At 46.9% G+C, this 18,417-nt stretch overlaps 1 protein-coding gene across 7 annotated transcripts in view; it reads left to right on the forward strand.

The window, feature by feature from the left end:
* Positions 1-18,417, forward strand: part of AGFG1 (ArfGAP with FG repeats 1) — a 429,459-nt gene that overhangs the window by 304,758 nt on the left and 106,284 nt on the right. For 2 of the 7 annotated variants that reach the window (XM_078666216.1, XM_078666213.1), the window contains one exon: positions 4,149-4,307. In XM_078666216.1, coding sequence (XP_078522342.1) covers positions 4,149-4,307 — 159 coding nt within the window. Of the gene's footprint in view, positions 1-4,148; positions 4,326-18,417 lie in introns of all 7 variants that reach the window. The other 5 variants (XM_078666214.1, XM_078666211.1, XM_078666215.1 and 2 more) reach the window with 3 other exon arrangements.

Below are 18,417 nucleotides of genomic sequence, written 5' to 3' on the forward strand. Positions count from 1 at the left end.
ATTATTTCCAGACTACCCCTGACGAAGGACTGAAACAGTCCGAAATGCATTGGGTGATTTCTCAATGGTCTTTCTGAAAATCTTGGGAAGTTTAAGGATGTTTAACTAACAATCAGCTATATGATATTTATCATTTCCTGTGAAGAAACATGGAATTAAATATGATGGAAATCATGATCCTTTGAAGTTTGATTATATTCTTCAAGACGCTCACACGTCCATTTGGTTGTGCTCGGAGAGATGACACTCACTTCTAGTGTCGCTACCTGTTACTTGATTACCACACCTCGTCGGGGAGTGATATCTCTGGTGCACACCACAACCTAATTCACATCAACAACTGCGGAGTGCGTAACCTCCACTTCACTTGTACTTTGCAGAAAGGCAATACATTTTGTAAAGACAATAGGTACAGGGGTTGCAGTAGGCAACACAATTCTAAACACAATTTAACATTGAGCTCAATGGGTTTTCCTATATAAATACAGCTGATTACTTTGTAGATTACTTTGGTAGTTCCAGGACTGGATCCTAGATTCAGTCGTGGGATCTAAGCTGAAAACAGTTTAGTAAAAACGTTTTAGTTATTGCAGTGATTTTTAAGGAATATAAAGCTATTTTAAAAGTTCACACTGAAACTTTTCAATGAAAATCTGGCAATGTTATCCAGTGGGAGAAAATTCAGGTTGCAGTTAATGTACAATCTCGTTACTTTTGTAATCCAGTACTGGGCTCCTAGTTCCAGCACGGGTGTCTCAACTTAAAACAGGTAAGTAATTACGTTTCAGTATTTGGTATGATTTTTAAAGAATATTTCTGGTTTTCAAAAGTAGACGCTTAGAAGAAATTTCTTAGAAAAGCACACAATAGATTCCTATGGAGAATATTTTAAGTTTTCAAAATTTCACACTTAGAAGATTTTTCGAGTCAAAGCAGTCAATGTTATCCAATGGCAGGTAAGTGAGTTACCGGTTTGAAGGTGAGTACTCGACTGGGGAAGTTAGGGTCCTGGGCATAGACTCGAGGGTCCCCCAGGGTCAGGTAGGTACAGTTGGTTCACCCTCGGCGGCACAGGGTAGCCGGGTGCAGAGGTAGTTAGGCCTGATGTTATCCAATGAGGGGCAGGGGGCCTCCGGTTGGTGGCTGCTGGCTAGCAGGCCACGCGGCTGTGGGAGCTGGGCTCCTGGTCACTTGCTCAGGACAAAGGTGGGAGTAGGATAGGACAAAGGTTGCACAGCCAGAGGCACTCGGGCGGCTGGGTGCAAGGTGCTTTTGAGCCATCGGGCGCTCAATGTTATTCAATGGGGAAAGTAAAAAAGGTAACAAAGGCTGCAGACTCGGGGATGGTGATTCTTCGGGTGCGACCACCACTTCGAGAGGTAAGTTGGGATCTTGGAGAAGAGGTAGGTACCCCAAAGGCAGGCACAGGGGACTGCAGGAGTGTCTTTTGGTGTCTGGAATCTTACCCTCGGCTGGTCGCGATTGGTGGGGTCCCTGAGGCTGCAGGCGTCGTCTGGTTCGTCGAGTAGCGTCTTTGGGCACTGGACTTCGGGTCCCAGTCGCCGGGGGGACGTCCTCGTGGTCTTGGATCACTCGGGCACGGGCTGGGCTCGGCGAGTGCAGAGTGGGCAACCACCCCCTGGCTGGCACCAGAGTGTGGGTGTTGAAGCAGAGCCTCTGCTTTTGGGAGTCCCAGTCTTTAAGAGGGCCAGGCAGGCAGGTCCTCCGGGTGTCCCAAGGTTGCTGTCCGCAGGAGTCGCCGGGATTAAGCAGGAGCAGGTTCCAGGATCGACAGGCCAGTAGGGCTGGGGCCAAGTCAGTGGGTGTTGCCCTGTTGTTAGCAGCTGCACGGCGGGTCGTCTTCTTCTTGGTCTTCCTTCTTCTTTTCTTATTGAGATCTGAGGAAGGAAGGTTCAGGGTGCCCCTAAATACAAAATTTAGGGGTGTTACAGGTAGGGCAAGGGCAGGGACCAATAGGTCCCTGTCCTGGGGTGGGTACACACCCTAGCCTGCTCCTCTAGTGTGGAAGGTGGGCAGGAGCCTAGCTGTGATTGGGCAGGGCTCCCCATCTTCAAGATGGCCGGAGCACGGGGTCGTGCTTCATTTCGCCTCTCCCACCTGAGGGGTGGGGTTGGCACAGGCTGGCACACCCCCCCTTCCTGACGTAGGGTATCCCGCCAGTCTTCCCGCCAGAGTGGGGGTTGGAACTGGTGGCGGGCAGTTGTTGAGTACAGTAAATGGTCTGGAGAAGCTCACAGAGGCGGCATGCCTTTGAAGCTTCCCCCTCTCCATCCTGGGGGAGGAGACCTAGCACCTCACCCAGGAGAGCGGTGGGCTCTCCACCCAGGGGTCCAGCAACATGTCTGCTGTGTGGCAGCCTCTGCAGCCACTCAGACCAGACGTGGATTGTAGGTTAGGTTTTCAGGGGGCATCTCTAAGATGCCCTATGGTGCATTTTACATTAAATCCCACACTGGCATCAGTGCGGGTTTAATGTGCTGAGAAGTTTGGTACCAAACTTGTCAGTCTTCAGTGTAGCCATTATGGTGCTGTGGAGTTCGTAATGACAACCTCCCAGCACCATATACTCTTAATGGCATCACTGCACTTACAGTGCCCAGGAATGGCTCTGGGTGCTGTAGGGGCACAGGGCTCATGCACCTGTGCCCACACCACTGGCATAGGGCACCCAGCTAGAGGGGTGACTGAAGTATGCCAGGGCAGTGGGTTCTGTGGGCATGGCACACAGGTATGTGTGCCATGTCGACTTTCTGTTTAGTTCTGTACTTAGACAGTCAGTCTGCAAAGGCAGTGTGTGGGTGTCCGGGTACAGGGCCCCTAAGTGTGGCACAATAAGTGCTGCAGCCCTTAGGTGTCTTCTCTGGTCACCAGGCCCTGGCTATCTAGGGTACCATTTACCAGAGGCTGATAGGTGGCCAGAGATGCCAATTGGGTTTTAGGTTCAATACAGTTTTAGGGAAGGAACACAGGCCCTGGGTACCTGGTTGGCAGGAGCCCAGGGCACACTCAGTCAAAGCACATCAGCAGTTCAGCAAAAAGTGGGGGCATACCAATGCAAGAAAGATGGCACTTTCTCACAAGATGTAGATCTTATCTTGGACTGTTCTCCAGAAACTCATTCAATTCACATTTGTCTGTCTTGCAAGATTTGCCGAAACATTTCTAGTGTTAAAGAATTATTAGATGTATAGGATAAAGGCAGTCAAATAATCACATTTTGGTCAGCTTAGATTCATTTTTTGGATTTAGAGGCAGATAAGAACCATCAAGACAAGGATGTGCTTGGGAACATTTAAGGGCAGGGAATATTTAGTTGTGGGGAAATGTATAAAGAATGTTCATTTCGAGGTGATTTTGCATATGGTTGGTCGAAATAAGATATAGGTCATTGAAAGAACGTGGTGCGTTTACTCAGGTAAATTAAAGTCTAGTACAGTTAGGAATTTGGAGACAAATACTTTTTAGGAGAGAATTGAGATTTGTGCATTAATGAAGGTAAATACAAGTGTAGTATGGTTAGGGGTTTGGAGACAACACTTTTTAAGAGGAAGAGCCTCAAACGAGGATTGAGGTTACCTACATAACCAAATAGGATTGAGAATTATCCTTCCGTCAGCCTATGAAAGCACATAATATGATGATGCAGCATTGACCTCAGCACATTCTGTTTTTACCTCAAAGGATAGATGTTTGAAGTAGGCAAATGGTGTGAAGGAGGTAGTGATAATGAATGTGATTAACATTTTAACTTTGGAGGAAAGTGAATTGATAAGAGTTTGAATGTGTTCTTGTTGAGCAGTGTTGCGTTCTAAGGTAAGTAAAGGGATTTAGTTGAAATGTTAGCTGGCGAGGAAGCGAGCATGAAGGCCCACTTGGCTATGTCAAGCATGCAACAAATTTCTGGATGGGCGATAATGACGATGAAGAACTGCTAAAAGGGAGGCAAGAGGGAAACAAAGTCAAGCTGGAAGGAATTGATATATGGAATCCTGAGTAAACAAGAGTATGTTGTCAAACTATAATGTCTTTAACTGTATCACCGAGATATGTTTGGTCATTGCTCAAAGTTATTGTCATACTCCTTAACATTCACAGATCTAGTCTAACTGTTTTTTTCCATCTTCTAGCAGCGTCATTTGGAACTGCCTCTATGAGCATGCCTGCAGGATTTGGAGCTCCTACTGCGTATAATCTTCCTACCAGTTTTAGTGGTACTTTTCATCAGCCAGCATTTCCTGCCCAAGCAGCTTTCCCACAGCAGGCAGCCTTTTCTCAACAACAGAATGGTAATCTAATACATGCAGGTATTGTTTATCAATGTATTTAGCAAGAATTGTATTTTTTCTTGAAGATGTATTTTTTGTTTACATTCATGTGAAGACTCTTACTCAGAAATGTATACTTGACTTGTACGTAGACATGTACAACTCTTAACATCGATTTTGAGTAATATTAACTATCACTGACAAAGGAAATCAGCCAGTTAAATGTTTGCCTACAGAATAGTGGTAGGGATTTAAAGGAAGACAATATATAGATGTTTTGTACAACCAACAGATGAAATTCGTTTTTTCTTAAGAAACCAACATATTCAATTGTTTGATTCATCTGGGTCATTTTTGAGTATATGTCAAGTAGAACAGAAACTTCAATTTCACAACAGGAATGTGCTATATTTTATATGATCAAAGCATGGTGTTTAAAAGTAAAGTTAAAGATTGGTATACTAAGAAAACAAGTTGATCCTCTTAACTGGTTTGTCCTACCTCTAACTCCAACACCACAAAACCTGCATGCCTCATAATATTTATTAGGTTTCTCTCTGTTTTTTAGCAGTCCCTTATTGATTTTGAACAATTCTAGTGTACAAAACAGTGTCACATCAGCATTTTCATAAAATTACGAATCGACATTTTCATTATAATTTCACCTTGTTACACACTCAATATCCCTTCTACCTGCATGTAAGCATTATTTTTTTTCAGCCTGTCCCTTCTATGGCATTAAATGTGCTATGACTTTTGCATATCCCTATCTCAGCAGACCGTATAATAGCTATTTAGAAGATTTGCCAATGTACGGTTTTTATGCTGGCTGAGGAGGAGAGATGTATGCTTCTGATGGATACATCTGCCTGTGGATTCCTCACCTTGTGAATATCCCCTGCGCCAGCAGCATTCGGAAATTTTTCGTAGCTCTCCATGAGGACGACGTCACAATAGCATGGCTTCGCTTGCGGCTCCGCTGACGTCACTGGAGCCATAAGAGAGCCTCGTCGGCGTGATGACGTCAGTTCCCTTTTTTCTACGCCGTCGACGCTAACGGTTTTCTGGGACTCTCCGTACTTGTATCGTTACATAGTATTCTTGGCTTGATCTTCTTGTTGCCTTTTTGAAAAATGTCTTCGAGGATGTTGGGTTTCAAGCCCTGTAGAGAGTGTGAGGGTCATATGTCGATCACTGACCCCCACGAGGACTGTGTCTAGTGTTTATCGTCAGACCATGATGTTGAGGGTTGCTCTTGCTGTCGCAAGATGAACCCCAAAGCTTTGAAAGAAAGAGAGGCCAAACTCTATATGGCGAAGATGAGAAAGGAGAAGAGGGGTCGGAGGAGATCAAGATCGAGGTCAAAGTCGTTGTCTGCTCATGCTTCAAAGCCAGGGAGCACAAGAAAAAGAGAAGACACAGCTCTCGGCGCCGTTCTGACAAGGATTCAGCTCCGAATTCTACTTCGCCGGCTCCTCGACATCGGAAGGACTTCATATACCTATCTCCTTCAAGCTCGACTAAGGTGTCTCCAGTTCGTTCGGCTTCGCCTGAGAAGTCACCGGTGCATTCTCCGACGCCGGTTCAGTCTCCTGTCCCGGTCGATGAAGCTCCAGTTCATGAAGAATCTGCGGCTCCAATGGCTCCACCATCGGCGCCGGTTGGCCCAATTCCGGTAATGCCTCAATCCGACACTGTCCCGGGGGCCTACCCACATTTCCCTGGCCCGGGTACAGATCCCTAGCATTACTTAAATGTGATGTATGGAATCTTCTCTAGAGCCTGGTACCCCTCTGGAGCGCCTTCGGGTCCCATGAGGCCAATGACCTTTAACCTGGAAGTTCCTCAGGCTTATGCTCAGGCTCTCTTTATGCCGTTCCTGCCTGCGACTCCGTCCTGGCATTTTGCGGCGCCGAGGGCATCGACGCCGTATCATTCCTCTCCTGCGCCGTCCGTTCGTCCGCCCGGTTGTGCCTCTGGATCCAAGTTAGACGCCGGCTCCGGATCCGTTCGAGTCGCGTCTGGCGCCGCCGATCCCGAGGATGAGGTCAAGGCAAGAGGCGCAGAGGATTTTGGAGGAACAGAGTTTCCAGGTGGAAGAGGAAATGGAGGACGGTGAGCTTGAGGAGTCGGAAGACTTTTTTGAGGGATTGAAGGAGGCTAGTGGACTGGATACGTCCCCAAAGTGGGGACTTTCTCCACCTACAGATGCTCCTTCTAAGGATGTGGCTCCTTACCACACAGTGATTAAGAAAGCAGCAGAGCTTTTAGATCTGAAACTTCCAACGGCTGAATTTAAGTCTAACATTTTACTGAGGTACTGCATTCTCCTTCTACTGTGATAGTGCCATTATTGCCCTTTAATGATGCCATCACTGAGCCAGTGTTGGAAGTCTGGTGTAAGCCCTTTTCAGCTCCAGCAGTGTCAAAGTCTTTCGCTAGGAGGTACAGGACTGCTCCAGGAGACCCGGATTTCCTTTCATCTCATCCTTCTCCTGATAGCCTGGTGGTGCAGGCTGCTTGTTCCCAAAAATCTTCTGGGTCCTTTCCTCAAGTCCCTGGGGACAGAAACTGTAAGAAGCTTGAACAATCTGCTAAAAAGGTCTTTTCTTCAGCAAGTATGGCCCTAAAGTCCACGAACGCCACTTGTCTATTAGGTCTTTACATACATGCTCTTATGGACTCAGCGAAGCAGCTTGTTCCAAAATTGTCTGAAGAGGGCAGACTGAATTTTAATTAGGTTTTGGCGGGTACTCCGGCTGCTGCACGCCAGGTTATACAGAGTGGTCTGGACACTGCGTACTCGGTTGCTAGAATCATGGGTTCTTCTATTGCCACGAGGAGAAGTGCTTGGCTCCGGTCATCGGAGTTATCTCCTGATGTGCAGGTGACTCTTCTTGACCTCCCTTTTGATGGCTCCAGGCTGTTTGGTGAGAAGGCCGTTTCAGCCTTTCAGAGGTTCAAGGACAGAAAAGCCACCGCAAAGTCTTTGGGCCTGCAGGCTCAGCCTTGGGGCTATGCCTACAGAAGATTCCGAGGTTTTGGAAGGTCGTCCTTTCGGACCTACAGGCAGCGTCCGCAGCAGCAACAGAATCCACTGTATAAGACGTACAGAGGCAAGAACAGAGGACGTCCACAAGGTCGTCAGCCCTCCTCCTCCTCCTCCTCTACATCCTCTACCTCCCCTTCTATTGCCAATACAGCAAAGCAGCCCTAGATCCACCATGCTGGATCATGTGGGTCCTGAGGGGGGGTCAGCTTACCCACTTTCTACAAGATTGGGAATCGGTCACTACGGACCTTTGGGTTCTAAATCTTGTGGAAAATGGGTATGCCCTTCCCTTTCGGGAATTTCCTCCAAATTACCCTTCTTGCCAAGGGGCATGTTCCGAGGACCATCTTCTTCTGCAGGAGGAAGCCCTTACATTGCTAAAGAAAAGAAAGGTGCGATAGAGGTGGTTCTGGAGCGGGAGAGGGTCAGGGATGCTACTCCCGGTATTTCCGGATTCCCAAAAAGGATGGCAGGCTACGTCCAATCCTGGATATCAGGATCTTGAACCTTTTTCTGAAACAGGAGAAGTTCAAGATGCTCATCCTTGCACAGGTTGTTCAAGCGCTGCAACAGGAGGACTGGATGGTGTCCAGACTTGCAGGATGCGCATTTTCATATTCCTATCCTGAAGTCGCACGGGAAGTATCTCAGTTTTACGGTAGGGTCGCAAAACACTATCAGTTTGCGGTTCTCCCGTTTGGACTTACTTCTGCACCTCGAGTCTTCACCACGGTGATGGCAGTGGTGGCAGCCCATCTCTGGAGATTGGGGATTCCAGTTTTCCCCTATCTGGACGACTGGCTGCTCAAATCGGGATCGCCAGAGAAGGTGCTTCATCATCTGCAGATGACAACCCAGCTGTTGTTCAAATTGAGTTTCTCGATAAACATGCCCAAATCTCACCTGGCGCCCTCACAGCTCAACCTGTTCATAGGGGCGGTACTGGACACTACTGTGTGTCGAGCATTCCGACCTCCACAAAGGATTCTCGACATTCAGGAAATGATCACTTTATTCTACAATGGAGCGGTCGTTCCAGTCCTGAAGGGCCTTCGCCTGCTCGGTCCGTTTGCTTCCTGCATTCTGCTGGTCAACCATGCACGCTAACACATGAGGGCACTCCAGTGGTGCCTCCTCAGGCAGTGGTTTCAACACAATGGGGATCTCAGGGAGTCGATCAAGATCTCCAGAGACACTGCAGCGAATTTGTGTTGGTGGAGCGTGGAGGGCAATCTGTCTTGAGGAAAGCCCTATCATCGGTGGCCACAGTGATAACGGATGCATCCACTCTAGGGTGGGGTGCTCATCTGGGGGACCTGGAGATCAAGGGTCTTTGGTCACCAGAGGAAAGGTTGCTTCATATCAACCTTCTCGAGTTGCGGGCGATACGTTTGGCGCTCAAGGCTTTCCTCCCCTCGCGGTCGGTCAGTTCAGGTCCTGACGGACAACAATACCGTGATGTGGTATGTCAACAAGCAGGGAGGAGTAGGGTCGCATTATCTCTGCAAAGAAGCTCTGCATCTCTGGTCCTGGGTTCAGCACCACCAGATCTGTCTGATGACAAATCATCTGGCCGGAGTTCTGAACGTGTCGGCAGTTCTCCGCCAGCTACGAGTGGAGGCTTCATCCAGAGGTGGTTCGTCACGTTTTCCAGATGTGGGGAACTCCTCGGGTGGACCTGTTTGCCACTCACGAGAATGCTCACTGCCCGTCATTCCGCAGTCTCCAGTATCCGATGCAGGGAGCTTTGGGGGATGCGTTTTAGTTGAGTTGGAGCTCACAACTCCTTTACTCGTTTCCTCCCATACCCATGATTCCTCGGGTTCTGAGGAAGGTTCGCCAAGACCGGGCCCAAGTCATATTGATCGCCCTCGATTGGCCAAGAAAGGCGTGGTACACAGATCTACTTCACCTCTCGTCGCACCCTCCGCTCCATCTCCCTCTAAGGGCAGATCTCCTCTCGCAGTCGCAGGGGCAGGTTCTACACCCCCACCTTCAGAGCTTGCACCTTCATGCCTGGAGATTGAATGGGGCAACCTGAACTCTTTCTCTCTCCCGCCTGACGTGGTGGACGTTATTTTATCGGCCAGGCGACACTCCACCAAGTCTATCTATTCCAAATTTGTCGAATGGTGTGGAGAAAAGTCTATTGACCCTTTGAGGACTTGTTTATCCAACATCCTCCAGTTTAATTTCTCTCTAGCCCAGCAGGGCTTTGCTGCGGCTACTGTGAAGGGCTGTTTATCGGCTTTTTCGGCGTTCCTTTGCTTGCCGGATCAGCCGTCCTTGTTCAAATCGCCCATTGTGTTAAGGTTCCTTAAGGGCCTTACTAACATGTCTCTGCCCACTCCCTTTATTGTGCCTCAATGGGACTTAAATCTTGTCTTAACCTACTTGACGGGTTTCCCCCTTTGAGGCCTTGCACAAGTGTCCCTTGAGACTGTTGTCCTTTAAGACAGTTTTTCTTGTAGCCATTACCTCGGCAAGGATGATAAGTGAGCTTCGAACTCTGAGTGCGAAAACCCTGTTCTTGACCATTCATGCTGAAAGGATGGTACTCAGGACCAGGGCTGCTTTTCTGCCTAAGGTAGTAACTTCCTTCCATCTGCTGCAGTCCGTTATCCTTCCTACCTTCTATCCTCCCCCTCACCCTTCCGAGGATGAGGAGCGGCTTCACCGCCTGGGCCCTAAAAGGGCGGTGAGGTTTTACCTCGATAGGACTAAAGACTTTCGTGTGGATGACCAGCTCTTCGTGGACTTCATTGGTCGCAGGAAAGGCAGAGCGGTGCACAAGCGCACTCTTTCCAGGTGGATTATCTTGTGCATCAAGATCTGTAACTCTTTGGCTGGTAAGGAACCTCCAGAGGGTATTAGAGTTCACTCTACCAGAGCAAAGTCTTCTACTTCTGCCTTGACTAGAGGTGTTCCTGTGGAGGACATTTGTAGAGCTGCAACTTGGGCCTCCCTCCACACTTTCGCAAAGCATTACTGCTTAGATTCCGAAGTGAGGAGGGGCGGACACTTTGCACGCTCTGTCCTGCAGGACTTTTTGGTATAGAAGGGTGAACACCCTCCTCCGGGAGTGCGGACTGCTGTGGGACTCTATTCACAAGGTGAGGATTCCACAGGCAGATGTATCCATCAGAAGGACAAGTTACTTACCTTTGGTAACGCTTTTTCTGGTGGATACACTATCTGCCTGTGGATTCCTCACTGACCCACCCGCCTACCTGTTGTCCACCCTTGTATACCTTCAAAAGTGACTGTTATAATGTTTATCTGTTACTTTCATGGGAAGTGTTTTATTCTATTTGCTTTCCTGTATTCATTTCACACTATGTGTATTGGTTTAATTGCTGTGTACTGGGTATACTTTATATTTGTTGTCAGTCCGCCTGTATGCCTCGAAGGCACGGAAAAAAAAGGGCAGAACTGACGTCATCACGCCGATGAGGCTCTCTTATGGCTCCGGTAATGTCAGCGGAGCCGCAAGAGGAACCATGCTATTGTGACGTCGTCCTCGTCAGAGTGGAGAGCTACGAAAAATTTCCGAATGCTGCTGGCGCAGGGGATATTCACAGGGTGAGGAATCCACAAGCAGATACTGTATCTACCAGAAAAAGCGTTACTAAAGGTAAGTAACTTGTTCTTTTGTCTCATGATCCCTCTAAACAATTGAATAAAGTGTATGCCTAAATGTTATGATATGTGACCCTTCCCCTTCCTTATCTAAGGTATTGGTTAATATCGATGTTGGCTCTTGTGGTGCTGATCCCTCTCAGTGAGGTAGTGGTGTCTGGTGCGGAGAGCCCAATGTGTTTCCCTGTTTCCAAATGTTGTGCTCGAGTCGCCAATTACAAGTCATACTGTTAGGTTTGCTTTCGTCTTCTAGTCGCGGCGCTAGTGGTGTGGTCCGTGATCTCTATTATTACATATGTATTTGATATCATCCTGCATTGCCCACTTTTGTCATGCATGGTGTCTGTTCAACAGTCCAGGTAAGTCAAGTTAAGACAGGCAGTGCCTCAGTCTATTCATTGGGATCTGGAACAAATCCATCCAACGTCTGTCAGATTTTCCCATTTTATCATTGTTGGACCTCATACTCGTCAGTTAGCTGTTCCCTGAACTTTTCGATTTTTCCACCTGGGTTTTGCTGATTTTCTTATGTGGCCCCTGGGATCTTTCCCACTGTGGTGTGAAAGTGTGCACGCTCTTCCTATCCGTATTGGGAAATGGCGCTGGTTTCATGTTCTGAAACACGGACTGATCTGTCATTGCAGCCCGGTGGGTGCGCACTGGTACCTGTTGCGGGTAAACTCATGAGCTGCTTGTCAGTGTAGGCCGCTGTGAGTGCGCACACACACCTATGGTGCCCCTGATGGTGTGTGCTGCCTACCAATGCAGGTTACCGCGTGCGCACAGGCACACCTATTGGGTAATACCGTCTCCAGTCTGCTGTGCAGACTCGGGTAGGCTCACTGGCACCACTGGCACTGGAAATTGTGTCCCCCTCCTGCAATCGCAGGTCGGGGTGTGCAATAGCGCATGTGTGCCCCGGTAGTGAAAAATACCGATGTGTGTTTTCCACTAACTATGAGGCCGGCTCTGCCCATGAGTTAATATGCGGAAATGGTTGACAGCACTTCAGACTGCAATGGTGGAGATTGTAGTGGAGGTGTCTCATGAAAATTCATATCAATGTATTCACAGATCCAAACCCGTTTCATTGGTATAGGGGGTTTTGGCATTAGAAATGCCACTTATAGAATATGGCCATTTCTATGCTCTAGGGGTCTCGGGACGGTGGTGTCTGACTCCAGTGGACACCAGGGGTTGGGGAGGGAGAGAGAGGACATCTGTGCATTCCCCAATGGACAGCCATAAAACATGGGTATCCTGCGATAATGACAAACCTCTGTGATTTGACAGCTGAATGAGGTAGATTGAAGATTATCGTTTTGGACACTTAGTCTTTAGGGGCCGGATCATGGCCCCACTAAAACCACACTGTATAACTGCAGGTGCCCTCCTCCAGCAAGGGATGAGATACGCTTGTGGGGGACCGGAGAACCTGGACTGCATGGTTTACATTGTCTGAGGGCTCTCTTGTGCTCATGGAGGATAACTGTCCAAATAGAGACTGGCCTGGCCTGAGCACCTGCTGAACTGTGTTCTCTAAGGTCCGGACAGCAGGCCTCCTGTTCTCCCGGAGATCTCAGGTACATCAAAGATCTTCCCCAAGGGACCTGCACCATCTACCTGTGACATCTAGCGAGAAGTGCCTTCTCAAGTACCCACCTCAGCTACTAAATCCAAACTGGTAGGGTGGTGTTAGCGTGCACTTAAGACTTGAGGCTGGAGACCAGATCACCTAGTGCAGAGCCCCAGAAATCTTGCCCGCATCTCAGGCATGTGGATTCCGTACTGCGAGGATCATGACAATTATAAGCGTTTAGTAGTGGTGAGCAGATTCACTGGTTGCGGGAACCCACGTGACTCATTTAATCGGCCGCATTTCTTTTGTGTGACTCGCTGACTGCATGCTCATTGCATGTGGTGTCTGAGTCACAAGGTGCTGAGACCCCCAGAGGTGGGGTTTACCCGGAGTAGTGCCTGCTTCTACCTCATTTGGATCAGCAGATCGTGTGCCTATTTGTGTGTGACTGGACTGGTCTGGTGCAACCTGTATCATCGTGCACTGGACGTTGTGCCTCATTTCCAGAGAGGTAAGAAATTGCAACTTTTTGCTGTATATGACCAGAATTACCTGGTCCAACCCAAATCGATGTGCACCGGTCATTGTGCCTCCTTACCAGGGAGGTGCAGAATTTGCAACTCATTGTGTTTAGAATCTGAAGTGTCTGGTGCGACTCATCCCTATGCACACCAGTCTCGTTGCCCCGATTGCCTGGGAACAACCTGAATCATCGTGTACTTATTGGGGCGCCTCATCCTGGGGAGAGGCTCCCCTGTGTTACTCACCATTCATCGGTTGTTCCCTTGTTGACCCTCATCATGGCAAACTAACTGCCCTCTACACACCTGGCCCCTCCCGAAGACATTGTGACACCAGGCAGTAGCACAAGAGATTGACTGGGTTGAAGAAAAGCTTCTGAGACAGTCAGGCAACATGCTGTACCCCATCCTGCCATCACCACAATTGACAGGCTTGTTTGTGGCCATAGAGTATGGTCACTTGACCCTTCCAAACAACTGCATAATCAGCCAGAAGTCTATGAGATACCTTTTCCCTTATGCATCTCAGTCATTAATGTTACAAAGTGTTCTGCATCTGGTATCTGAAGAAGCAAGCAGACACTCAAACTTGACAAGAAGAAATGGTTCTACCTAACCTTCCTTATTTGGATAAATGTTGCCACTTTTGCTTGTAGCATTACTTTTTTTCCATTATTCGTGCAGATGAAGATCTTGGAATGTCTTGGACAGTTTCGTCCTTGGGAACTAAATATTGTAAATTGGTGGAATCCCACTTCATCCAAATGCACAAATGCTATCTTCAACACATGTCCTACGACATCTTAGTAGCTCTTAGTTTAGTTAGGAAAGTGAGTGCGAGCTTCAGCTGCTTTACAAGGTGGAATCTTTCTGGCTTTTATCTTTACTAGCTCTAAGAATTTCACTATATTGAAATAATTGAATTGCCAAATTTTGTCCAAACTCTACTGCAGCTGAGAAGTCCTTACACATGTTAAATGCTGAGAAGGCTTTGCTTTATTATTTAGAAGAAAAAGAAAACGTGCAAGGCCAGGAAGCTGGTCGCAAATCATGGAGCGGTTTCTACTGCTTTACTTCCTTTAAGCAGTCAATGTTTAGATCAGCAGTCTTCTACATGTTGTCTGTGATCAGAGGGCCACCATATCATTACCAGGTTTACTCACCAGAATAAAAATTGCTCTGCAGGATCAAGCATAACTTAGATAAACAATTCATAGACCACAGAAAAGATAATTCTTTTGGGTTTGGTGTCCCTGTGCTGTGTGTTCGCATACATATTCTTGCTAATCTGCTGGTCCTGTTGTGTGTTTGGATTAGGCTTCCTGTTATATTCTTCTGGTTATTATTGTCATAGAGAATCTCATAATGAACAAGCATTTGCAATGCAAAAGGTCTCGCATTTACAAAAGTTTGAGCTATTGGCATTGTAAATGACAAACCTTTTATCTATGTGTTGGTTTTGAAAACAGATAAATAAAAAGCATTGTCATTTACAATGCCAATAGCTTAAACTCTCTCAAATGCGAGTCCTAAGCATTTGCAATGCAATAGGACTCGCATTTTGCGAATTTGATCTATTGGCATTGTAAATGACAATTTCTTTTATTTATTTTCTGGTTTTTAAAACACAAATAAAAGGTATTATTTACAATGCCAATAGCTTAAACTTGAGTAAATGCAAGACCTACTGTATTGCAAATGCTTATTTTCAAAGTGCCACGAAGCTCCCAAATAGGCCAAATGCGCTGGCGTCTTCTTGCCGCATGGAGCCCAGAGCGCTGCAAGAGTTTATTGCAACTACACCGGACGTTGTCAAAATTAGAGAAGCTGTGTGTGTGTGGGGGGGGGGCATAGTAAAGGGGTGTTCGGATGAGCAACTTAGGTCCCCTGCACGGTTTATAATTTTGTAGTCATGGGAAGGTTTCCATAGTATGACCAGATGAGATGTGAGTGCATTGTAATTGCACAGTCTGTTGTCGCCGCACTTAAAGACGGGAGGGGTCACTATCCACACAAAGCCCAAGAAACACAAGGACCGACCCTAGTATGTTTGGTTATAGCGCATGAGGCGATTTGTTCAGCCTCAAGCGCTTGAGATGTAAAGGCATTGTTTTGACACGCTTTCTTTATAGTTTGTTTTCTCTGGAAGCCCAAAACTGCATAGTTTGTATTTCCTACAACTTAATTGTGTATACTGCATAGACTAATTTTATAACTCCCAGAGCCTTAGTTCAGTTTGTTTCACACAAAAAACCCTTGAAAGGAATACACAAATACTGACAAGAAATCATGAACATGGCCATAACAATTCATTTTAAAAGTGTAAAGTGATTCTGACAAAACATTTAGAAATTGTGGCTCTTTCTTGGAAAAGCACCACAAGAGATTGTGGTCACTTATTACTCAGATTTATAGAGCCCACTAGAGGTCCTCTTCAAGGAGCCATTCTTAGACCCTTGTAACTTAGTTCTGGCAAAACTGGTAATTGCTTAGTTGGCTGAAGCAAGGATTCGCCGCTGAGGTCACATTTATTTTGCCTTTCACGGCGTAGCTGTGTTTTTAAGAGAAGAGTGAGGGGGGCTCTCAGTGGACTGCTGGGGGCAGGGGGGAATCCGCTCTCACATTAAAGGGCAGTCCTTTGCTAATTCCTTTTAATGAATCGCCACTTGCAGGAGGTGACCACATGCGCTGGGACAGACACGGGTCATCGTAAGCAAACAATTTTGGTAGCCCACAACCCCCTCTGCACCCCCGTTTCCTAAAAAAAAAAAACCTTCCCTGTGATCTGCTTGGAAAACTATTGTGGATTGACAGCCTTTACTTGCTAGCTTTTTTATGTTATTCTTTGAACTCACACACCATTCCCTGTACTCCTTAATTTCATGCATGGGGGTTAAGAGACAAAGGTCAGCTCTGCACGCCGAAACCCACCTCTGCAAAATAAAAATAAAAATGCTTGTTGATCTCAGCGTGGCCCAACATCCTGTGATCCTGGGCGGATTATTAATGTCTGAGAGTACTCACAAAGAGGATTTGGCCTGGGGTGAAGCAACGGGGGGGAGCAGGAAGGGGGCATAAGAAACGTTTTTAATTTTGAATGCGGGTTCGAGGGAGACGGTGACACCGGCCAATGGGAAAGAAGGGCGGGCTTAAAGCCCACTAGTGAATCTCCCTCTAAATTAATAAATCTCGCGAGCGAGACTGCGCATGTGCGCAGTCCACACCAGCTCGACCTAAAAATTAACAGTATGTTACTTTTAATTCAAATTCTTCATCCTGGTTATTCTGTGTGCATTCAAAAATGTTCCATGCACATCAGAAACTATCCGAATCATATATTTGTAGCATATGTTGACTGCAGATACACCTTGCTATGCACACTCCTGCCTTCTGATGTTGGGCTTCTACTTGAAGAATCCAACTATGCCTAGTCATCGTCAGTCATCTGATTCAACTTTCAGTGACTTTTCTGATGCACTGTTTGGGTCTGCTTCAAAAAGAAAGCCCCCTTCCATGTTCAGTTTCGGGTGATGGAATGTAAAAAAGAGAGACTTTTCAGAAAGTGCCCTCAATGCAGGCAAAATATGCATAGTCTGACCAGAATGACCAATGCAACCTGTGCTCTTTGCCGGAGCATAAGGAGCATGACTGTGCTGCCTGTTAAAGAATGAGAAACCAAAGTTGGTACAGGGTGTGCTGCTATCTCTAGCAAAATGTTTCTGCCTTTAGCCCTCTACTACTTCTGCTCTCTACTGATAAGCTAAACCCATAAACACGTGCCTAGAGATAACAGCACTACCTGTGCTAACTTTGGTGGAAAACTACAGCAACTTTTAGGTAGGCTTACTGCATTTAACAGAATGCAATGGGGTGAACTGTGCTGTGGTGAAAGGCAGTGTGCTCCCTCCCACCTTGTGTTTAAACAGCTCCCTTGCGGCAATGAGCTGACAAGCTCACATGGGAAGCACATTTTTGCCGGTGGAGTGGAACTGTGACCTGTGAAGACTTGGGCAGCATTTCAGCAACCCCAGATGACTTTACTCTGCTCTTTACTGATGAAGGGCTAAACCTAGAAACATGTGTCTGAAGATAACAGCGCTACCTGCACCAACTTCGGTAAAAAAAACTACTGCAATTTTGAAGTAAGCGTACTTCATTTACCAGAGTACAATGGTGTGAACTGTGTTGGGATGAGAGGCAGTGGCTCCCTCCCACCATTTGTCAGGAAACTCCAACTTCTCCCAAGATGGTTCTAGTAACTCCACATAGGCGCGAAAACCCTGGTTCACGACTCTGTTAGAGTTGTCCCTAGTATCTCATGAGAGACTCCCCAACGTACCAAACCTTCTCACTCACAGGAAGGGCAGGGTCAAGCAACCAAACCCCAAACTCCTCAATCTGGCAGCCTGACTCCTGGAGTTGTAGAGCTTGGATTCTTGCAATTGCCTCCAGAGTGTATGGACATTCTAAGGGAGGCAAGAAGCCAACCACAAGAATTTGTTATGCAGGTAAGTGGAAACGCTTTTTACCATACTGTATAGCCTAACACTTAATCCCTTGTGCGCTTACTGTACAACAGATAGTATGCTACTTGTTACATCTACAAAAAGTCACATTTAGCATACACTTCCTTTGGACTGCACCTTGCAGCGATTACTGCTTACCTGCAGAACCGTAAGCATTTGTCACTTTTTTATATACACGTCATTAAGGCTTTCATGGAAGGATTGGAAATGATAATTTCACCTCCTGCAACACTTGTACCCTTGTGGAATTTAAATATTCTTACAAGGTTGTTGTCCACACCTTTTGAACCACTGCTTTCTTGTCCACTATAGTTTCTGTCTTGGAAGGTTGCTTTCCTTGTAGCTATCACTTCCCCAAGAAGAGTTGGCAAGATTCATGCTCCTACCATAGAAGAACCTTCTTTTCAGATGCTAAGATAAATTATGTCTACAGTACTTTAGGTTAAAAGGGCATTAATGCCCCGGTTACTTACCAGTAATCTTAATTACTCCGATATTTGTCTTCCTCGCCACATGATCAACGAAGTGAGCTTCAGCTCCACACCAGAACCCTCCAAAGCAAAAGTTAGCCTCCCATGCCTTCCATCCCTTCCCAATGCAAAAACAACAGTTGATGGACAGAATGCAGAACATTGTCTAACATTCACCCCAGTACAGAGATCTGGGCCTGGTCCATCGTTTTTTTTGCTTACCATGCCGTTCCAGTTTGAACCCAGCCATATGCAAATCAGTCTTGACCCTGTGCCCCATGGGAACAGTCCAGCCCGAACTGCCAAGCCAGATCCTCCATGGACTGAAAACAAGCATCCTAGGA

Source organism: Lissotriton helveticus, chromosome 11 (genome assembly GCF_964261635.1).
Source record: "Lissotriton helveticus chromosome 11, aLisHel1.1, whole genome shotgun sequence".
Taxonomy (NCBI): Eukaryota; Metazoa; Chordata; class Amphibia; order Caudata; family Salamandridae; genus Lissotriton; species Lissotriton helveticus.